The following is a 22334-nucleotide window of genomic DNA, read 5'->3' on the forward strand; positions in this document are numbered from 1 at the left end:
CGGGCGGGGGCGGCTTGGCTGCTGAGTGCTGGGTGCGTGCGCCGTGAGGAGTCACACTGGGCGGAAAAAAAATAATGAAATCCGAGAAAAAACCGGAAAAAGCTAATGCGCCCAACGTGGGGCTCGAACCCACGACCCTGGGATTAAGAGTCCCATGCTCTACCGACTGAGCTAGCCGGGCGGCACGCGCGCCTGCTGGCCGCCACAGGTGTCGGCAGCGGCCCTGCCGGCCCCGGGCATTCCCCGCTCCGGCCGCCAGAGGGCGCGCGCCCCGGCTGAGCTGCATATTTAACATTATCGTCTAACTAAACAGCATCGCAAACGTCTGTTAATTATCCCCTAATTAAACATTATCCCTTCATCCCGGCAGGTACGGAGAGACCGGACATGCGGCCGTCACGGGAAAGCTGTGGACTGCTTGAGCGGCGAGCAGTATCCGAGGGGGTACTTCATAGAGCCCAGTAATCCCGGGCGTTTGCTCTCGGTGCGCTTCAATCTGAGAGAAAATAAAAGGAGACTGCGACGGGCAGCCTCGGCCGAGGAAAGGAGGGACGTGGCGGCATCAGCCAAGCACCGTTTTTCATTTGTGATCGAAAATTCACTGAATTTTTGTGATTTTTTAATCGCGATCCTCACGACGGGGCAGACGAACGAATGCGGCAAGGGAGCGCCAGAGGGCGCCATGGGCCACGCCGGCAACGCGTAACATAAGCCCCGCCCCTTAATGTGCATAACTCCGCCCCCATGTACATAATCCCGCTTTTAATATTTATAACCCCGCCATCTGGCATGCATTGATGCCTTGAGAGGCTGTCTGGAGCACAGCTGGGCAGAGTTAAAGAATAAAGCAGGGATTTATTAAAAGGCCTTCACGGGGCACACCTTGGGCAGTAAAAGAGCCTGGCTGTGGCTACACCCAAGTTGTACTCCAGGTCACAAGTTTTCACACTCTCATAAATTTTAGTCCATTTCCATATTGGAGTTAATTGTCCAATTGCAGCTCCAGGTTATGCAGTCCCACCCTCCCAGTTTGCTCTCCTCAATTCAGTGTTATTTTACACTTCTTGGGCCTGAAGCTGCAGTGGTGTCCTTTGTTCTGGGGCTGGAAAAGGATTGTTTTATATGACTGAGCTATGAGGAGAATTGCTAACACTTACTATGAAGTTCTGAGTTATAAACTAACGCGGTACAGAATGTGAAAGCCAAAACTTAAGGCGTCAGTATAACCCCGCCCCCTGATGTACATAACCCCGCCCCCACACCGCATAACCCCGCCCTTCCGATGTGCATAACCACGCCTCTCTGATGTGCATAACCACGCCTCTCTGATGTGCATAACTACTCCCCTAATGCTCACAACCACGCCCATCTGTTGTGTGTTGTCCCGCCTCCCGTTGTGCATAGCCCCGCCCCCTGTTGTGCATAGCCCCGCCCCCGCGGAGCCGCCCCGCCCCGCGGAGCCCCCAGCCCGCCGCAGCCATGGCGGCCCCGGCCGCGCTGCGCCCGCTCCTGCCCCTCGTCCCCGTGGCCGCCGCGCTGGCGCTGGCCGCGGGCGGGGGCACCGCGGGGACAGGTCCGAGGGGACGGCAGGGCGGGGACCGCGGGGATGGGGGCGCGACGTCCGTGGGGAGCGGGGGGGACCGCGGGATGAGCGAGGGGCTCCCGCGGGATGAGCGGTTTGAGCGCGGGGTGTCCGCGGGATTGTCCGTGGGGATGAGCGGAATTAGTGCCGGGCGTCCGCGGGATGAGCGGGAATGAACGCCGAGTGTCAGCGGGATTAGCAGGAATGAGCTCCGGGTGTCCGCGGGATGAGCGGGAATGAACGCCGGGATTGTGCGCGGGGATAAGCGCTGGGTGTCCGCCTGATTGTCCACGGGGATGAGCGGGATTGGCCCTGGGCGTCCGCGGGAATGAGCGGGATGAGCGCGGGGTGTCCGCGGGATGAACGGGAATGAGTGCTGGGTGTCCGCGGGATTGTCCCGGGATGCTCGCGATCCGGACAGCCCGGTGCCCCCGCCGCTGCCGCGCCCCGTGCCCGCGGGCCGGGCACGCTCGGAGCCCGCGGCCAGCCCCGGTCCCCGCCCGGCTCCCCGCGGCCACCGAGCCCCGCCCGGGGAGGCTCCGGAGCGCTCCGTGCCCGCGGGTGCTTTGCCCCCAGAGACGGCGTGTCCCAACGCCGCCTCAAAGCGGGGATTGCATTTTTCGGGAGTTTTTCCGTTGTTTGTTCCGTGGTTATTTTACTGGCAGCCGGAGTTGAACGGCGGGAGTTACGCGGGGCCAGCCGGGGCAGGGCTCCGGAGCTGCCTGACTCCCCTCGCCCGGCCGGCCCCCAAGCCCGACCCTAACGCTGTCCCCGGCGGACCCCAGCGCTGGCCCCGGGGGCGGCAGGGCAGTCCCTGCTGTCCCTGCTGTCCTGCTGTCCTTGCTGTCCCCGCTCCGTCCCAGCGGGCACATCGCGCTGCTGTCCGTCCAGCTGCCGCCGCAGGGGAATCCGGCGGGGAAAGGGTGTGAGAGGAAAGGTGAAGGACCCTGCAGGTAAGCGCTGCACCCCCTCTCCCCAGAGCCGCGCTCCGGCAGCGACATCGTCCATCCCATCAAGGTCGACGAGAGCGGAGCCTTCCTGTCCTACGACTTGTCGCACCGGGCCCTCCACCGGAGATCTCCTGCCTCCAGGAGCCAGCTCCCCGCCTTCTACGAGCTGCAGTACAGGGGGCAAGCCCTGAAATTCAACCTGAGCCTCAACAGGCACCTGCTGGCCCCGGGCTTTGTCAGCGAGCGGCGTTTCGGGGGCATCGCGGGCGCCAAGATCCAGCCGCGCTCCTACAACCCGTGCCACATGATCGGGGAGGTGCGGGGCCCGCGGCAGGCGGGGCTGGCTGCCCTCAGCACCTGCGACGGCCTGGTGAGTACAGCCCCGCTCCACAGCAGCCCTGGGCCCTAAGGGAATGGCAGGAGCTCGGTGGAACCCTTGTTTCTGCCAAGAGACTCCAAAACTCCCAGCAGCAGAGTCAGCATCTCATCGTGCAGGTCTGGTACACCATGGATGGGCTGACTATGAATTTCCCGTGGACTGCAGTGGTTTGGGAGCTCTCCGGGGCTGGGTTTACTTGTTTGTGTCCAAATTCCCAAAAAGAGCAATTCCCTGCCTTGTGCTGCATGAGTGGGATTGTGAGGAGCAGACCTGGGAACGAGGGGCTGGGAGCTGCAGGTGTGATAGCACAGCTCCTGGGCCGTGAAGCTGTTTCCTCAATTCTCCACTGTTTGTATTTCCCGTATTTCCTCCAGTGACCTGGAGGAGTTTGGGGGAAAGGGTTTAGAGCTTCCTGTGTGTTTGCAGAAATGTCCCATGTACCTGGTGGGGCAGTGCTCACGCTCATGTCCCTCTCTTTGGAGGGGGCACAACTCCCTTGGATCCTCCACGGCTTCCCACTGCCAGAGGGCAGGAGTGAATGGGACACTGGGGACAATCCTTCCCTGGGAAGGTGGGCTGGGGCTGGGATGGAATTCCCAGAGCAGCTGTGGCTGCCCTGGATCCCTGGCAGTGCCCAAGGCCAGGCTGGACATTGGGGCTGGAGCAGCCTGGGACAGTGGGAGGTGTCCCTGCCATGGCAGGGGTGGCACTGGGTGGGATTTGAGGTCCCTTCCCACCCCAACCATTCCAAGGTCCCCTAATTCCGTTGATTCCTTGATTCCCCAACCATTCCACTTGATTCCGTTGATTCCTTGATTCCCCAGCCATTCCGAGGTCCCTTGATTCCGTGATCACTCCCAGTGCCAGGTTGCACCTGGGCTGCAGGCGGTGGCCTCACGGCGGCACTTTGTGTCTCCCTGGCAGAAAGGAGTGTTTCAGCTCATGGACGAGGACTATTTCATCGAGCCGGTGTCCGGCAGCCCCCGGGAGGAGGGAGCAGCCCAGCCCCACAGGATCTACAAGCGCCAGGTGCCCGAGGCCAGGGCCGAGCAGGGCAGGAGCCCCCCGGCCCCGCGGGAGCCCTGCGGCGTGCCAGGTACTGTCCCTTCCTCCGTGTCACCGGTGGGGCTGCACCCCAGGCCTGTGGGCTCGTCTGCTGCCCCAGGGGGAATGTGCAGACAGAGCTTTTGCTTTCATTTACACCAAAACTTTGGTCGTGACCTGGGATGTTGGACTTTGGGAGTGGAACTCGGTGGCTGCCCTGGGAGTTCCCACTGTGGGCAGAGGGCTGTGGGTCCCTCCCTGTGCGCTGCAGATGGATAAACTCCCAAATCCAGCATTTTGACTGCTGAGGAATTCAGTGCATTCCCACAAGCTCATGGGCACTTTGCTCCCTGATGAAGCTGCAGTGCATTACGTGCTGCACGTTTTCTGGAACTCTCTGCTTCCACAAACCGGGGTTTGCTTCTGTAACAGGGTTATCTTCAGGCATTCCTCTGATAATCTAAATTAATTATTTAATCAGTGGTAATGATCTTAATGGCTTCTTCTAGGCTTTGAAGTCTGTTCTTGACTCAAGTCCATTCTGGACTCTGAAGTCTATTATTGACCATTAATTTCTCTGGGTGTACCATGGCCTGTGTGTCATTCACGTGGCTCTCTGTAATCAGCACCAGTGGAGTGGACGTGCTGGGCATGCCCTGCAGGGGAATCCCAAAGTCTGTAGGATTTTAGTGACTGCCATCCTCTCACTGAGCTCTGCTGTGTTGCTCTTTGCTGTGCCCACAGCAGGCAGGTGCTGCTGGTGTTGTTTAACTCCTGTCAGTGCCCAGGGCTGCCCTGTGCTCACTGGGTGGTGTTGGGCAGGGATTATCCCAAGGGGAAATGCCCAAGGATGCCCTGAAGCTCACTGGGTGGTGTTGGGCAGGGATTATCCCAAGGGGAAATGCCCAAGGATGCCCTGAAGCTCACTGGGTGGTGTTGGGCAGGGATTATGCCAAGGGAAATGCCCAAGGATGCCCTGATGCTCGCTGGGTGGTGTTGGGCAGGGATTATCCCAAGGGGAAATGCCCCCAGCCCTGCAGCAACCTCACATCTCAGCTGGGAGCTCAGCACTAAGGACACAATGCGAAGGAGCTCCAAGGAAGCTGAGGCGATTAAACTGTCACAGTGGCGTTAGCAGTTCATCAGGAGGTGCAGATGGCTGGGATTTCTCAGGCTGGGGCTCAAACGCCCTTTCACAGCACGCTGCTGCTCAGCGCAGCCCGGGAAGTGTAGGAGCCCATTGTTAGGGGAGCCACGAAAGCGACTCCCACTGTGTGGGATGAGGTTTGTAAAGCCTTCACCCGGCTCGGGCTGACCCTGACCTTGCTCTTGGAGCCGTGTCACAGGAAAAGTCCCCGCTGCACAATTCCCAGTGGCTGGTGTGCGTGAGGAGCCGAGCTCTGCCCGCCTCCGCACTCCCAGCCAACGTTCCCCTTGCTCCCCCTTGGGAAGGAGCAGAGCTCCTCTCCTCTCCTCTCCTCTCCTCTCCTCTCCTCTCCTCTCCTCTCCTCTCCTCTCCTCTCCTCTCCTCTCCTCTCCTCTCCTCTCCTCTCCTCTCCTCTCCTCTCCTCTCCTCTCCTCTCCTCTCCTCTCCTCTCCTCTCCTCTCCTCTCCTCTCCTCTCCTCTCCTCTCCTCTCCCTTTTCTCAGGTTGTTTCTCAAGCATCTCTGCAGTGTTTTCTGTAAATTCCTGTGTCATTATAAACCCTGACTCTGCTTTGGGAGGCTCCCTGTTCCTTGTGGAATATTGCAAATCTTGTTCTGGTCAAAGAAATTCCTTCAAATTCAAATGCTCTGGTTTTGGGTTTTTTTTGGTTTTTTTTGTGTCCTGCTCATGTGCAGCAGGCTGAGCTCAAGAGTCCTTTGGAACAGAGCGCAGGAAAATGCACAGGAGTTATTGAGTTATGGTTCACTCTGCTTTGGGAGGCTCCCTGTTCCTTGAGGAATATTGCAAATCTTGTTCTGGTCAAAGAAATTCCTTCAAATGCTCTGTTTATTTTGGTTTTTGTGTCCTGCTCATGTGCAGCAGGCTAAGCTCAGAGTCCTTTGGAACAGAGCGCAGCAAAATGCACAGGAGTTATTGAGTTATGGCTCTAAGTGTGGAGCCTTCTCCACATCAAAGGTGACTCCTTTGAATTAAAAAGGAAGATATTAAAGTTGCAGGCACTTGATCAAGGAAAAAAACCCATTTTTTCCCCTTCAATCGCTCAGAGTCTCAGGAGAGCCTGGAGCGGTCTGAGAGGCGCAGGGAGCGGTGGGAGCAGAAGCAGCACAGGAGGAGGAGGAGGAGGAGGATCAAGCAGCGCTCCATCAGCAGGGAGAAGTGGGTGGAGACGCTGGTGGTGGCAGACACCAAGATGGTGGAGTTCCACGGCAGTGCCAACATCGAGAAGTACGTGCTGACCGTCATGAACATGGTGAGTGCGTGACACAAGCAGAGGAGGAGGTGGCTCAGTCTGTCCCTCTGCTGCTGCCCGGGTGGCACCTCTTGGCATTCGGAGGAAAGCTTTGGTCTATGCCAGGAAAGGGTGGGATGGGGCAGAGGAGCTCAGGTAACATCCCTGGGTTTCTGGGGGTGCTGAAGGACCCAGAGAGCACCGAATCCTTTGGGATGTTAAACACATGCAATGGGAGTGAGAGCAGAGGGGTCCCCCGGGTGTTTCTGGCTGGGTTCCAGTGCCTGCTCAGATCCCATGGAGCGTAAATGGATTTCATGGCAGCTCCAGCCCCGTGTCTGCTCTTGCCTCCCATGTGGGGAATTCCTGAGATAGAAATTCCTGTCAGCAGCCTCAGCAGCTTCCCCCGCAGGAGCTGCCGGGCTGGAGGTGGCAGGGGCAGCGTGCTGGCTGCTCTGTGTCCCCAGCCGTGTCCCCTGGTGTCCCTCTGCAGGTGGCAGGGCTGTTCCACCACGCCAGCATCGGGAACCCCATCAACATCGCCATAGTGCGGCTGATCCTGCTGGAGCACGAGGAGGTGAGCCCCAAACCGGGCTGGGCTGGAGACCCCCAGGGTTTGCCTCCCTCCTGGGCTGTCCCCCTGGCCTGGCTCGGTTTGTGTGTGTGGGAGAAATCCAGGTGCCCACCTTTGCCTTGTCCTCGTGGCAGGTGGAGCCAGGGATGGTGTGGGGTGGGCAGAGGAGCTGCACACTCTGGTTTGGGCTGGTTTATGGTGTCACACACAGTGTCACTGTGCTGCCAGAGGGCTCTGGGCCACTGGTGGCCGTGTCCAAGCTGCTGTGGTGGCTCGGGGGGTCTGAGGCCACTCAGGGTCTCCACAGCCATGTCCTTCTCTGTCAGCCAGCACTCGGGGTTTTCCTGCTGTGGTTCTTAACCCCTGTTACTGGATGATTTAATGTTTTGGTTGAATCAGAGATGAAAAAAAAGCAGGAAAAGGGCTGTCTTCCCACCCAGCCTACAAGCTATAAACATGGAGCAATTCCATCTGGATGGCAGTCACTCCCAATCCCCCTCTGATGTGCCTGGGCTTGGACCCCTCCCCTCCCCATCCCAAAACCCAAACAGCTCCAGCAGATCTCCCTTTTTGTTGGCAGGAGGACCTGAAGATCTCCCACCACGCAGACAACACCTTGAAAAGCTTCTGCAAGTGGCAGAAGAGCATCAACGTGAAGGGAGACTCACACCCCCTGCACCACGACGTGGCCGTGCTGCTCACCAGGTGTGGGGCCCACACAGGGCTGGGGGAGCCAAAAACTCACCTGGCTGCAGGTGGGACAGCCAGGGAACATCTCCTGGCAGCTCTTGGAGTCTCACTCTCCCTGCCTGGGCGCCTGTATGTGATGTGAAATCTGGGGACATTTCCCGGCGGCTGGAGCTGCTGTGGAAGGTGGCCCTGCCCATGGCACAGGGTTGCATTTAGATGGTCTTTAGGATCCCTTCCAACCCAAAGCATTCCATGAGTCTGTGATTCCATGGACTGGTCCAGATCTCAGGTTTAAACCTGGCCACAGCTCCCAGCTGAGGTTTCCAAACCAGGTTTTCACCGTGGCCCCGTTGCCAAGCCCCAGAAGGGCTGGATCCAGGAGCTGTACATGGCATTAACTCTCCTTTTCCCTCAGAGGCTGGGCTTGGCAGAGGAGCCCCTGGGAAGCCCCTGGCCTCCCACGGAGCTGGCAGGAGTTCCTGCCTCTGCCCAAGTTTGTGTACCTTGCAGTCAGAGCCTGCTTTGAGGCTTTCAGGCTGCCTGAGCTGGCTGCTGTGGTGCTTTGGGTGATGATTCACAACCCACAGCAGCTCTGTCTTCCCTGGGAGGTTGCTTTGTAGCAGAAATGAGGCACTTCAGGCCTTGTACTTCAGTGGGGCTGTTCTTCCTGGGTGGCTGGAGCTGCCCTGGAAAACCACGGCACCTCTGGGATGTGCTTCCCCAAAGCATTGTTTGATTATCCCCAGCATCAGCTTTATTTATACAAGGGAATAAATGCAGCCAGGCTGGCCAGCAGCTCCCATTAATCAGGCTTAATGGTGAGCTGGGGATACTGGGAGAGGAAAGGGGGAAGGAAAGGTCACAAATGTTTCCCCTGTGGAAGGAAGCTGGATGTCCTGCTCTCACTCCTGTTTGGCCGCTGTCCGTGTGCCGGGTCCTGCCGCATTCCAACGCCCTCTCTGCTCTGTGTCTGTCTGTCTGTCTGTCTGTGTGTCCCCTCGGCCAAGGAAGGACATCTGTGCTGCCATGAACAGGCCCTGTGAGACCCTGGGGCTGTCCCACGTGGCCGGGATGTGCCAGCCCCACCGGAGCTGCAACATCAACGAGGACACGGGGCTGCCGCTGGCCTTCACCGTGGCCCACGAGCTGGGACACAGGTACCACCCTCCTCCTCCTCCTCCTCCTGTTCTCTGTGTGCACCCTGGGGCTGGAGGGGGCACGGGGGAAGTTGGGAGATGGTTCCCAGGTGGTTCCTCACGGGTGCAAACACTCCCTTGCTCCCTGAGGGTTTCATTCCAGAGTTAAGTTTTGGGTTGTCCCACGTTTAATGAGAACACACAGTCCAAGGCAACCTGGAGAAATTGCACCTGTGTATTGTCCTGGGGTGGTGTGGGAAGGTTCTGGAGCAGGGGTTGCCCAGTGAGGAGTTTTAAAGTAGGATCTGTCTGTAATACCAGTGACAGAATTTCGCTTGCCCCAGTTTCAGTTAAATTTGACAAGATCACTTGAACATTGCAGTTTCAGTTAGACATAGACCTCTAACTGAAGACGTAGACATTCCCAGTAGACATCTGCATGTGGGAAAGCACCCACCAGCGAGATCTTGTTGAATATCCCTGAGTTTCAGTGGGGAAGCTGCAGTGAGAGCAGGGACAGAGCTCAGGGCTGTCAGTGCACATCCCCAGGGCAGTCCCTGCTCCGGGGCCGGGAGCGGCGGCGGCTGTGGTGCTCGTGGCTCACCTCCCCTCCGTGGGCTGTGTCTTACACAGTTTTGGGATTCAGCATGATGGAAGCAGCAATGACTGTGAGCCAGTTGGGAAAAGACCTTTCATCATGTCTCCACAGCTCCTGTATGACACGTCCCCACTCACCTGGTCCCGCTGCAGCCGCGAGTACATCACACGCTTCCTCGAGTGAGTGCTTCCTCCTCTTCCTCCTCACTCATGGGGCTGGGGGTCGGGGCCCAGGCACGGGGGTGCTCTTATCTCTGAGATATCTCTCTAAGAGAGCTGGGGGTCTTTGCCCAGAGCAGCTGTGGCTGCCCCATCCCTGGGAGTGTCCAAGGCCTGGGGTAGTGGGAGGTGTTCCTGCCCATGGCAGGGGTGGGATAAGATGGGCTTTGAGGTCCCTTCCCACCAAACCATTCCACAATTCCATGGATCCTCCCTGGGTTGCCTCACTCTGTGCCGTGAAGGGGGCTCAGGGGCTTTTGTGGGGGCACAGGGGCTGTGCCTGCACAGATAAAACCAGAGTGTTTTCCCTCAGTGCTCCCTGCAGGTTCTGCAGAGTCTCTTCCATTCTCTCTGCCTGTCATGGGCAAACCAGATCCAGCCAAATTCTTCCCTGCCTTTGTTTATTTTTAGCACCCGTGGCTGATTTTCCAGCCTGTTGTTAGGAAGTTCCAAGGAGCCCAGCCCGAGTTTGGTTTGTCAGCCAGTGGTTTGCACTGGAGGAACATTTCCCCCGTGCTGCAGGAAGGTTTGAGGAGCGGCGAGGGGAGAGCTGGGCCAGGGAGGCTGCTGGGGCCAGGCTCCGCTCCCAGATCCCAGCCGGGGCCGTGTGGGCTGGCCCCGTGCAGGGAATTAGTGCTGATTTATGGCTTTCAGAGGAATGGAGCTCTCCCGCTTCCTCAGCGCTCTTGGCCCTCTGCTTGTAACCTTCACTTGGGCAGGAGGAATTTCCTGCCTGTGCTGACCCCGGGCTGCTGCTGATGGGGAGGCAGAGCAGCTGGAGGCTCCTCTGCTGGGGTTTGGTGTCTCTGCTCCCCAAAAGGAGCAGCTCTTCCTTGGGCTGTCTGTCACTGGCCGTGACACCCGGGCACAGACAGGAGTGTTGTAACGGGATGCTGGCAGGAGGACGGCAGGGAGGGAGCCAGGAAACCCGACCCTGCTGACCTGGGGTTGCTGGGTGTGCTTGGAACAGACCTCATGTTCGGGAAAACCACGCTCTTGCATGGTGATGATTATTATTTTACACAAGATCATTGTTATTTCACAAGCACCGCCGAATGCCGGAGCGTCTGAAAGTGATTCTGGCAGCAGCAGGGCCCCAGCACTGCAGTCAGTGCTGCTGCAGCTGGGGCTTCACTCAGGGCCTGCCTGAGCATCCGGGGGCACTGGGAGGGTGCTGTCCCTGCTGTGGCAGCTGTCCCCAAGGAAGGTGTCCCCTCTCTCAGGCCGCTGTAGGGTGCTGGCACAGCGTGGCTGCTGATGCTCAGTGCTGGAGGGATCCTTCAATCCTTGTTCTAATCAGACAACCTGATTTTCAGCCTCTTTCCTCAGTGCTGGAGCTCTTCTTCCATCATCCTCCTCTTGCCAGGGCCTGCTGCCCTTGCCCTGCCCTTGCCACCCTCTGCCAGCCCCTGCAGCCCCGTGGCTCTGCTGCTGATTCTTCCCGAGCTCCAGGCTTTGCCTTTGTTTTTGTTGAATTCTGTCCTGGCTTCTTTGGACCCTTCCTCCAGTTCTCTGGGAGCTTTTGGAATTTTAATCCTGCTCTCAGATGTATCTGCAGATCCTGTCAGGCTGCTCACAGATGGGGATTTAATCATTGCTCCATCCACTCCATCCTCCAGCTCGTTAAGGAGCGGGCTGGGACAGGCAGAGCAGTGCAGGCCCCTGAATCTTTCCCTGTGGACTGGGATTTACTGCACAGCCCTGGAAGCCAGAGGGAAACTCAGGCCAGTTTTTCCCTGCTTGGAGATGTGTTTTGGCCAATTGAACAGAAAAGGAGAATGACTGTAAAATATTTAACAAAGCAATAGATTCTGGAAAAGCTGAAAGCTGAGGCAGATCCCAGAGACCCCAGACTGGACAGAGACCCCTCTGTGAGCTGGGGCAGGGCAGGGGGTGCCCCAAGCTGGTCAGAGGAACAGGAGGAGGCTGGGGACAGTGCAGGGGGGACCTGGGGAACCCCAACAGGCACGGGGTGGAGTCCAGAGCAGCACAAGTGTCACACCTGGGGCTCATCCAGGATGGAGTGCTTGAGCCTGGACTTTTTCCAGTAAGGACACCTTCTGTTTTTGGAGAAAACACCCCAAGTGTACAGAATGGGATGGGCTTTAAGGCTCCTTCCAACCCAACCATGGCAGGATTTTGAGATTCTATGGAACTACGTGGGGAGGTGCCCTGCAGTGTGTGCCTGGCACAGGCTGCCCAATCCACGCCCCATCCTTCCCAGCTCAGCCCCACATCACCCACAGGGATGGGATCCTGCCCTTCCCACTGGGCTGGCAGCAGCAGGATGCTCCTGCTCTTGGGAGTTTGGAAATGGAGATTTTTGAGTCCCTGGGGTGCTGAAAACAACCCCTTTCCATAGGGAAAGATAGGTGTATTTCAGTGAGGACATGCAGGGGAGTCTCGAGCCCAGGGAGCTGTTTGCAGGGGTCCCGTGTGGAACTCGGTGGTGGGATGGGAAAGGGAGGAGGGTGCTGGTTCTGCTGGGCATCACCCGTGGCACTGCCAGCGCCCCATTGCAGCAGCTCCCCTGCTCCCAGCCCTGTTTCCATGCTGCTGCTTTGGCTCAAAAAGGAATCTCACTGCACGTGAATTCCCAACAACCCGAGTAACCCGATCCCACCGCAGCCTTGCCAGAGCCCCGGCCTTGCTGGAAACGAGTTTGTTGAAATAACACCAAATAACACCGTGGGCTGAGCGGGACAATCCCGGCGTGTTTGGGAGGTGTCAGCAGCAGCTGGAGCAGGGCAGGCACCTCTGCCCCAGAGCTGTGCTGTCCAGCCTGGTCTGAGCAGGGTATGGGCATGTCCAGCTGCTCATCATCTCCTTTATTCATGTCCTTTATTCATCTCCTTTATTCATCTCCTTTATTCCTGTTAGCAGCGTCTGCAGGGACACTTCTGGCTGTTGACATAAATGTCACTGGGACATTTATGGCTGTTGCCCCTTCTGTCTTTGTCCCTTCACCTTCCCCATGTCCTGCCGCTCTGGGGGGATATGGGGGGATCACTCTGGGGGCTCCCATCCCAATGAGGTGCCCAGAGGTGCCCACCCACACCGGGGCAGCCCCAGGGACTGCAGAGCCGGGGCTGTGTCACTGGGAAATGCTGGTTGCTCATCCGGGACATTGACCAGCAGCTGTTCCATCCCGTGCCAGCAGTGTGGGACACGGGGTGACACTGCTGTGGGACACGGGGTGACACTGCTGTGGGACAGTGGGTGACACTGCTGTGGGACAGTGGGTGACACTGCTGTGGGACACGGGGTGACACTACTGTGGGACACAGGGTGACACTACTGTGGGACACAGGGTGACACTGCTGTGGGACAGTGGGTGACACTGCTGTGGGATGCTGGGTGACACTGCTGTGGGACATGGGGGGACACTGCTGTGGAATGCTGGGTGACACTGCTGTGGGACAGTGGGTGACACTGCTGTGGGATGCTGGGTGACACTGCTGTGGGACAGTGGGTGACACTGCTGTGGGACAGTGGGTGACACTGCTGTGGGATGCTGGGTGACACTGCTGTGGGACACGGGGTGACACTGCTGTGGGATGCTGGGTGACACTGCTGTGGGACACGGGGTGACACTGCTGTGGGATGCTGGGTGACACTGCTGTGGGACACGGGGTGACACTGCTGTGGGACACGGGGTGACACTGCTGTGGGATGCTGGGTGACACTGCTGTGGGACACGGGGTAACACTGCTGTGGGACACGGGGTGACACTGCTGTGGGATGCTGGGTGACACTGCTGTGGGACACGGGGTGACACTGCTGTGGGACACGGGGTGACACTGCTGTGGGATGCTGGGTGACACTGCTGTGGGACACGGGGTGACACTGCTGTGGGACAGTGGGTGACACTGCTGTGGGATGCTGGGTGACACTGCTGTGGGACACGGGGTGACACTGCTGTGGGACACGGGGTGACACTGCTGTGCCCTCTCTTGCAGCCGGGGCTGGGGGCTGTGCCTCGATGACCCCCCGGCCCGGGAGCTGCTGGACTTTCCCCTGGTGCCCCCGGGTGTCCTGTACGACGTGGGCCACCAGTGCCGCCTGCAGTACGGCCCCTACTCCACCTTCTGCGACGACATGGACGTAAGGGGGACATGGGGGGCTCTGGGGGGCTTGGCTGGGGCTGTGCCCACCCTGCCCCAGGGATGGGTGTGATCTGTACCCAAGGGATGCATCTGTGCCCGAGGGATGGATCTGATCTGTGCCCCAGGGGATGGATCTGTGCCCCAGGGATGGATCTGTACCCAAGGGAGGGATGGATCTGTGTCTGAGGGATGGATCTGTGCCTGAGGGATGGATCTGTGTCTGAGGGATGGATCTGTGCCCCAGGGATGGATCTGTACCCAAGGGAGGGATGGATCTGTGTCTGAGGGATGGATCTGTGCCTGAGGGATGGATCTGTACCCAAGGGAGGGCTCTGTGCCAGGCAGGAACCTGTCCCTCTCTCCCCACAGAGTGTCTGCAGCACGCTGTGGTGCACGGTGGGGAACACGTGTCACTCCAAGCTGGACGCAGCTGTGGATGGCACAGCCTGCGGGGAGAGCAAGGTAATGGTGGCGGGGGGGGACACCCTTCTATGGCCTTGGGGAGCGCTGCTCCTGCACACACAGGGCTGGGCTCATCCCACTGCCCCTGCTCTGCCCAAACACCCGCTGCCCCAGCAGGGACTGCCTTCAGGGAAGGTGACTCACTCGGGGTCACCTGAATCACCTGGGAAGGTGAAACCCAGTTAATGACCGTGGCAGGAGAGCACAAGGCTGGTTCTGCTGCCATGGCGGATGCTCCTCCCTGGGATCTCTCCCACTGCTGGGGAGCCCCTCTGGGCTGACACTGGGCTGTGGATCCCCTTGCCGAGGGGTCTCCATGGAGCTTTGGGTTTGTTTTCTCCCTCAAACCCTCACACGGCCCAACACCTCTGGGTTTCCCACAGCTTGAGGAGCTGCAGGCTCTGGCAGAGCCCAGCTGAGCCCGGGCACTCCCGTGCAAGCAAGGCAGGGATTTCCAGGGCCCAGCCTGTGTGCTGGGCTCAGTGCTGCCCACCCCTGACGCCGCGCTCCCCTCCCGTCCCACAGTGGTGCTTCAACGGCGAGTGCGTTCCCGTGGGCTTCCGGCCCGAGCCCATCGACGGCGGCTGGAGCTCCTGGAGCGCCTGGGCCTCCTGCTCGCGCAGCTGCGGGGCGGGAGTGCAGAGCGCTGAGAGGCACTGCAGCCACCCCACGTAAGCCAGCCCCGAGCCTGCGCTGCCCACACCAGGACAGCGGTCAGGCTCACAGAGCGCTGGGGTGGTTTGGGCGGGAGGGACTGCTTCCATCCCCTGCCTGGAGTGCTGGGGTGGTTCTGCTTCCATCCCCTGCCCCAGAGTGCTGGGGTGGTTCTGGTTCCATCCCCTGCCCCAGAGTGCTGTGGTGGTTCTGGTTCCATCCCCTGCCCCAGAGTGCTGTGGTGGTTCTGGTTCCATCCCCTGCCCCAGAGTGCTGTGGTGGTTCTGGTTCCATCCCCTGCCCCAGAGTGCTGGGGTGGTTCTGCTTCCATCCCCTGCCTGGAGTGCTGGGGTGGTTCTGCTTCCATGCCCTGCCCCAGAGTGCTGCACTGTGACCCAAACAAAGGGCAGAGGCTCCGCGCTCAGAGATGTAAAACATATCCACAGTGTCCTTCAGTGACAGAACAGCAACCCAGGCATTCTTGGAGCCTGATTCAGAGTTGTTTTGAAAAATCCTGCTGCAGTTTATCACCCTGCTGCATTCCATCAGCCAGTGCTGGCTGGAAGTGTCCGGGCACTGCTGGAGGAGCTGCCATCTCCATCCTGGCATTTCGGCTGACCCATCTGCTCCCCACATGCCCCCTTGGTCACCAAACCCCTGCTGCACAGATTCAGCCAAAACCCCCAGCTTGCCCTGGTGTCAGAGCAGCCTGGGGTGGGGAGGAAAGGGGCTTTTAGTGATGTTCCATGGGAGTTGCTTTTCCATGGCATGGGGAGCTCTGGCAGCCCCTGCAGTGAGCTCCTGTCCCTCCCAGCCTTGTTCTGCCCATCCTCTTCCTCGGGTGAGTTTGGTACGTGCTGCTGGGCTCTTGAGGGGAGTGCTCTGTCATCTCGGTCCTGGGTCAGGACCTGATTTGTGTTTGACATAAACGCTGTGGCAGAGGTGCTGTGGTGGTTTGTGGAGTGTTCAAACACAGCTGTGGACAGGCAGGAGAGCAAACACTGGGAATTTCCCGGGCAGTTGTTTGCTTTGGCCACTGGAGGTAAATCTTCAGCTTTGCCCTTGGGATGAGGTGAGAAAATGTGTGCTGGGCATCCCCCCTTCCCACAGCCATTCCTCAGGGCAGAGTGTGTAAACACAGCCCTAAAATAATCATTAGCTTCATTCTCTTCAGCACAGTGTGCCCAGGAGAAGGAATTCTCATGGGGTCACTGGGACATGGGATGTGGACAGTGGTGTGACCGAAGGACAAGGCAGCAGGGTGGGAGATGGTTGTTGTGAGGGTGTGCTGGCATCTGGAAAAGCACTGCTGTGCTTCTCGAGTCTCTCTTGCTTTACAAAGCCCACTGTCAGCTTTGCCATTCCCTGGGGCAGCAGAGGAGCAGAGCCAGGAGGATTCCCTGGGTGGGATGGAGAGCAGCTCCTCCAGAGCAGCTGCAGGAAGGGCACCAGGCTGGAGGGGCTTGGAGCCGCCTGCTCTGTGGAAGGTGGATGGAGCACCCACGGCAGGGGGTGGAACAGGGACGGGCTCTGAGGTCCCTGCTGACCCAAACCATTCACAGCTCTGTGACTCTGAGGCCTGTGCCCTGCCAGCCCTGGTGACTGTGTTTGCCTCCCCCAGGCCCAAGTACGGGGGCCGGTACTGCCTGGGCGAGCGCAAGCGGTTCCGGATCTGCAACGTGCGGCGCTGCCCCCCGGACAGGCCCTCCTTCCGCCAGGTGCAGTGCAGCCAGTTCAACCCCATGCTCTACAAGGGCAAGCTCTACAAGTGGACACCGGTGCCCAACAACAGTGAGTGCAGGGCAGACACCTCAAACCTGGAGCTGCCGTTTGCGTCCCTGCCTTGCCCCGCGGCTCATGCTGTGTTTTGTATTTTATGCTGCCCTGGGCTTGCGGGGCGGGTTGTGCTTTCGGCTCTGCAGCGCCGGGGCTGAGCGCGTGCCTGTTCCCCAGTGAACCCCTGCGAGCTGCACTGCCGGCCCGAGCACGAGTACTTTGCGGAGAAGCTGCGGGACGCCGTGGTGGACGGCACGCCCTGCTACGACAGCGACGCCAGCCGCGACGTCTGCATCAACGGCATCTGCAAGGTGGGCTGGCGCCTGGGGGCACGCGGGCCTGGAGGGCACCCCCGGGGCAGCGCCCAGCCTTGGGCACTCAGCATCCCCTCCCTCTGGTGCTGAGCTCGCTCCTTTGCCATTCCCCACTCGGAGAGCGTTCCTGGTTCCCGTGGGGTGAGTGCTACGGGCTGTGTCAGCCTCTGTGCTGGCCTCAAGGAGCTAGGGCGCCGCCCGGGCCAGGATGGGTGCAACCTGGAGCAACCTTGGAGCACCCTGGTCTCAGGGAAGGTGTCCCTGCCCATGGCAGGGGGCTGGGACTGCATTGTCTTTAACGTCCCTCCCACCCCAAGGCATCCCAGGGTGCTGTGAATCCCCTGGGGACGGTGCAGCTGGTGCTGGGACGGCCTGGGAAGTGCTGGTGTGGGGCTGGTGTGTGTGGGGCTGACAGGCTGCCTTGCAGAACGTGGGCTGTGACTACGAGATTGACTCTCACGCCGTGGAGGATCGCTGCGGGGTGTGCCACGGGGACGGCTCCACCTGCCACACCGTGCACAAGACCTTCGAGGACAGCGAGGGGCTGGGTAAGGGCACCCACTGCTGTCCCCAGAGCACCCCGTGCTGCTCCAGCACAGCTGGGCTGCTGCTGCTCCTTTGGAAGGGGAGTTTAATTCCAACTGGTAGATTTTTGGGGGATAAGACAGCAGAGAACTCAGGTGGGGCTTGGTGCCCACTGGTGCCTTACAGAGGTGCAAGGATCGGCACAGTGCTGGCACCCGGGGAACACAGCACCCACCCAAGGACAAAAATCGTCTCAGACACCTCTGACTCCCCCAAGCCCAACGCTTGGTTCCATTCCCAGGCTACGTGGACATTGGCATTATCCCCGTGGGAGCCCGGGAGATCCGGATTGAGGAGGTGGCAGAAGCCGGGAATTTCCTGGCGCTGCGGAGCGAGGACCCCGAGAAGTATTTCCTGAATGGAGGCTGGACCATCCAGTGGAACGGGGACTACAGGGTGGCAGGGACCACCTTCACCTACAAGAGGACAGGCAACTGGGAGAACCTCACCTCTCCAGGGCCCACCGTGGAGCCCGTGTGGATCCAGGTAGGATGGATCCAGGTAGGATGGATCCTGCCGTGGTCCCTCCCAGCCCTCCCTGCATGCTCTGCCCTCCTCGGGGTGAGTTTCTGTGGGAGCCAGCACTGGGGCAGCCAAGCACACGCTGCCAGCCTGGGGATGTTTCCAGCCCACACCACTTGGAGCTGAGCCTCATCCCCTTTGCAGCATTCTGCAGAATATTTGCACAGGAGAGGGAGTGTGAGGAGAAGGAGCCGTTTCCTGAGGCCTTTCCCAAATCTTATCACCAGCAGGGGAAGAGCCCCCGGTGCTTCTGGCTGGGCTGGACAGGAGGGAGGGAGCTGCCAGCTCACGCAGAGCTGTGGGAGGCACTGTCCTTGTGACCGTGAGGCCGAGCCTTCCTCTGCAGAAACCAGTGGGAATGATCCCACGCGCGATGGCACAGCTGGCACCAGGCTGGCATCCCTCGTGGTGCAGGGGTGGTGGTGGCCACGGAGCTGCATCCCACGGACCCCCAGGATCCCCCTGCCCTGGCAGCTGTGGCTCAGCCCCACGCACTCCCCAGAACATCCCTCCTTTGCACGGGCTCACCCCGAGCAGCCGCAATCTCCTCCTGCCTTTCCTTCAGCAGCAGCTCGGGTGGGATGTGAGCAGCGTCCTGGGCCTGCTGCTGCCAAGGGCTGCTGTTAATGGGAGTGCTGGCGCGCTCAGCACCCACAAATCACTTTCTGGGATTCATAGCCTAATTAAAACCCGTGGACAACAACGTTTCGATGTTCATGGAGAGGTTTTGGAAAGGCGCCCTGGCTCTCCCGCCGAAGCTCCAAGAACAACAAAGCTTTGGCAGTAATGGGAGCGCTTAGGCTAAGAAAAACAGGGATGAACTCCCGGCCCTGGCGAGGCGGGCGCTTCCAGCAGGGCTTGTGTCAGCCACGGGAGCAGCAGGAGCCCCTCTGCAGTGGGAGGCAGCTTGGGAAATTCCACCCGTGGGCAGGGACACCTTCCACACACCGGGTTACTCCAAATCCCACCCAGCTCTGCTGGGGTGCTGGGCACAGGGTCACGTCCTCCTGGTCCTGCTGGGCAGCTCCTTCACTCTGAGAAGCCCCTGGGGCAGTGCCACCCCCCACTGCCCTGCCCAACCACCCCCTGCCTGTCCCCTGTGTCCCCAGCTCTGTTCATCCCCTGCCTGTCCCCTGTGTCCCCCAGGTGCTGTTCACCCCTGCCTGTCCCCTGCCCAGCTGCTGTTCACCCCCAGGTGCTGTCCCCTGTGTCCCCCAGCTCTGTTCACCCCTGCCTGTCCCCTGTGTCCCCCAGCTGCTGTTCACCCCCAGGTGCTGTCCCCTGTGTCCCCCAGCTCTGTTCATCCCCTGCCTGTCCCCTGTGTCCCCAGCTGCTGTCCCCTGTGTCCCCCAGCTGCTGTTTACCTTCTCTCTGTCCCCTGTGTCCCCCAGCTCTGTTCAGCCCCTCTCGGTCCCCTGTGTCCCCCAGCTGCTGTTCATCCCCTGTGTCCCCCAGCTGCTGTTCACCCTGTCTCTGTCCCCTGCCCAGCTGCTGTTCACCCCCAGGTGCTGTCCCCTGTGTCCCCCAGCTCTGTTCACCCCATACCTGTCCCCTGTGTCCCCCAGCCCCTGTTCATCCTCCTCTGTCCCCTGTGTCCCCAGCTGCTGTCCCCTGTGTCCCCAGCTGCTGTTCATCCTCCTCTGTCCCCTGTGTCCCCAGCTGCTGTTCCAGGAGACCAACCCCGGGGTGAGGTACCAGTACACGATCCAGCGCCCGGCTGACAGCGAGAACGAGATCGAGCAGCCCGAGTTCCTGTGGCACTTTGGCTCCTGGACCACCTGCACGGCCACCTGTGGGACAGGTGAGCACAGCCTGGGACACGGCTCTGAGCAGTGGGGCGTTCCTGGGGAGCCTTTGGCATTCCTGGTTTCACAGGTGCTAGGGGAGAAGCAAGGCACGTCTGCTGAGGTCGTGCCGCGGTGCTCAGCAGGAACCCCAGGGCTTTATCAGTGCTCGGTGTCCTGTTACCCTGCACGGGATGGAGACAAAAGAGCTGTAGAGAAGTCAGGGAGTGTGGAAGGGCTGGTCTCCTGCCTGGCTGGGCCTCTCCAGGGGGAGGATATCCAGGGTTTTACAGAGAGCACTGGGGTCCTGCAGTGTCTGTGTGTGCACATTTGCTTCCCCCCTCCTGCCCCACTGGCTGGGGCCGGGGGTGCCCGGGGCAGCTTTTGGGGCAGAGGGACATTTCTGGAGCACTGCCAGGGGAGGCTGGAGCAGCAAGCACTTCCTCGAGAGCAGCTGGCACAGGAAAAAAGGGGAATTCAAGGACACTTTTGCTTTCTAGGTAGCACAGAGTGCCGGGACACGGCTTTGTTTGAAACCAGCTTTTCTACGTATGATTCGAGTGCTTGGCTTCCAGAAGGGAAGGGAAATAGAGGAGTGAATCAGGCAGGGGTCGGGTGAGGGTGAGCAGCAGGAGGAGGGCTGAGCCCCTCTTCCTGCACTGAGTGATGATGTGAGATGAGACGGGGTTTGGGAGAGCTCGCACCGAGCCTCTGGCGAGTCCCAAGGCCCTGCAAGCTCCCGAGTGCTCGAGCCAGAGCTCGGCAGCCTCAGCAGGGTTCTGTCAGTCTCAGCTGGGTCTGCGGTGACAGCTCTCCATGTCCCAGGTCAATACGTGTTACAGAAACGGGGACAGGGCCGAGCGGGGCGGTGTGCTGAGGTCACCGCGAAACCCCTGTGAGCGGCCTGGGGCCACGAGGCCTTGGGCAGCGTCCGTCCCTGAGCTGGGCTGGGACGGGGCCGCCGAAGGAGCCCGGTGCTGCCCCTTGGCAGCCCCGGAGCTCGCAGGGCACACGGTGCCCGGGTGAGACGAGGGCAGCGGTGCCAGCCTGGTGCAGCTCCGTGGCTGCACGGCTCCAGCTGCCGTCCTGCCCCGGTGCCGGGGGCTCTATGAGGGCACCTCAGCCTCAGCACCGATGGACCTGCACCTTCAAGTGGTGCTTTCATTTCCTTCCCACTGTCCTGGCTCACCGAGTGACCCCTCCTGTGCCCTGCTGGGTTCGGTTTCCAAAGTGGTGCTGGTGCCTGTGTGGTGCCGGTGCCCCGGGGGTGCCCTCAGAGCCCTGGGTGTGCTCTCAGTGCCCTGGGTGTGCTCTCAGTGCCCCGGGGGTGCCCTCAGTGCCCCGGGTGTGCTCTCAGTGCCCCGGGGGTGCCCTCAGTGCCCCAGGTGTGCTCTCAGTGCCCTGGGTGTGCTCTCAGTGCCCTGGGTGTGCTCTCAGTGCCCCGGGGGTGCCCTCAGTGCCCCGGGTGTGCTCTCAGTGCCCCGGGGGTGCCCTCAGTGCCCCAGGTGTGCTCTCAGTGCCCCAGGTGTGCTCTCAGAGCCCTGGGTGTGCTCTCAGTGCCCTGGGTGTGCTCTCAGTGCCTCGGGTGTGCCCTCAGTGCCCCGGGGGTGCCCTCAGTGCCCCAGGTGTGCTCTCAGAGCCCTGGGTGTGCTCTCAGTGCCTCGGGTGTGCCCTCAGTGCCCCGGGTGTGCCCTCAGTGCCCCGGGGGTGCCCTCAGTGCCCCAGGTGTGCTCTCAGTGCCCTGGATGTGCTCTCAGTGCCTCGGGTGTGCCCTCAGTGCCCCGGGTGTGCCCTCAGTGCCCTGGGTGTGCTCTCAGTGCCCTGGGTGTGCTCTCAGCGCCCCGGGGGTGCCCTCAGTGCCCTGGGTATGCTCTCAGTGCCCTGGGTGTGCTCTCAGTGCCCCAGGGGTGCTCTCAGAGCCCTGGGTGTGCTCTCAGTGCCCCGGCTGTGCTCTCAGTGCCTCAGGTGTGCCCTCAGTGCCCCAGGTGTGCTCTCAGCGCCCCAGGTGTGCTCTCAGTGCCCCGGGGGTGCCCTCAGCGCCCCAGGTGTGCTCTCAGCACCCCGGGGGTGCCCTCAGTGCCCCAGGTGTGCCCTCAGTGCCCCGGGGGTGCCCTCAGTGCCCCAGGTGTGCCCTCAGCGCCCCGGGGGTGCCCTCAGTGCCCGTGTTCCCGCAGGGGTGCAGCGGCAGGTGGTGCACTGCGTGGAAAGGCTGGCGGGGCTGGTGGAGGAGCGGTTCTGCGATGCCCTGACGCGCCCCGACGACCAGCAGCGCACCTGCAGCGAGGAGCCCTGCCCAGCCAGGTGCCACCCGCCCTGTCCCCCCTCCCTCGCCCTGGGCTGGTCCGTGACAGCATCCCTGGGGTTGTCTGACCGCCGCGGGCATTGCCTGTCCTCAGGCTGAGCCTCACAGACGGTCCCGTGCTGGCAGGATGCTCCTCTCTGCCTCTGTGCACATAACCCTGGCACAGCTCGGGGACTGTCCCATCCCTGACCCTGTGTCCAAGCTCCCAGACCTCGGGCTGACACATTTGGGATCCTCCTTTCCCCACGGCCTCACGTGAAGGG

The 22334-nt window shown here is 60.6% G+C and overlaps 1 protein-coding gene and 1 non-coding gene across 2 annotated transcripts in view; one reads left to right on the forward strand and one right to left on the reverse strand.

The window, feature by feature from the left end:
- Positions 1 to 108: 108 nt before the first annotated feature.
- Positions 109 to 181, reverse strand: TRNAK-CUU (transfer RNA lysine (anticodon CUU)). The gene has a single exon. It is a non-coding gene; the product is annotated as a tRNA-Lys (tRNA).
- Positions 182 to 1941: 1760 nt separating this feature from the next.
- The window catches only part of ADAMTS7 (ADAM metallopeptidase with thrombospondin type 1 motif 7), a 32659-nt gene continuing 12266 nt past the window's right edge, over positions 1942 to 22334 (forward strand). Inside the window, exons 1-18 of the mRNA XM_058811103.1 lie at positions 1942 to 2186; positions 2446 to 2519; positions 2562 to 2902; positions 3836 to 4007; positions 6166 to 6371; positions 6844 to 6927; positions 7505 to 7629; positions 8622 to 8771; positions 9384 to 9527; positions 13526 to 13670; positions 14042 to 14134; positions 14660 to 14805; positions 16410 to 16579; positions 16742 to 16875; positions 17306 to 17426; positions 17705 to 17949; positions 19645 to 19786; positions 21944 to 22070. Of these exons, the coding sequence (XP_058667086.1) occupies positions 1942 to 2186; positions 2446 to 2519; positions 2562 to 2902; positions 3836 to 4007; positions 6166 to 6371; positions 6844 to 6927; positions 7505 to 7629; positions 8622 to 8771; positions 9384 to 9527; positions 13526 to 13670; positions 14042 to 14134; positions 14660 to 14805; positions 16410 to 16579; positions 16742 to 16875; positions 17306 to 17426; positions 17705 to 17949; positions 19645 to 19786; positions 21944 to 22070 (2864 nt within the window). The remainder of the gene's footprint in view (positions 2187 to 2445; positions 2520 to 2561; positions 2903 to 3835; positions 4008 to 6165; positions 6372 to 6843; positions 6928 to 7504; positions 7630 to 8621; positions 8772 to 9383; positions 9528 to 13525; positions 13671 to 14041; positions 14135 to 14659; positions 14806 to 16409; positions 16580 to 16741; positions 16876 to 17305; positions 17427 to 17704; positions 17950 to 19644; positions 19787 to 21943; positions 22071 to 22334) is intronic.

The sequence above is a fragment of the Ammospiza caudacuta genome, chromosome 10, assembly GCF_027887145.1.
Source record: "Ammospiza caudacuta isolate bAmmCau1 chromosome 10, bAmmCau1.pri, whole genome shotgun sequence".
Lineage (NCBI taxonomy): Eukaryota > Metazoa > Chordata > Aves > Passeriformes > Passerellidae > Ammospiza > Ammospiza caudacuta.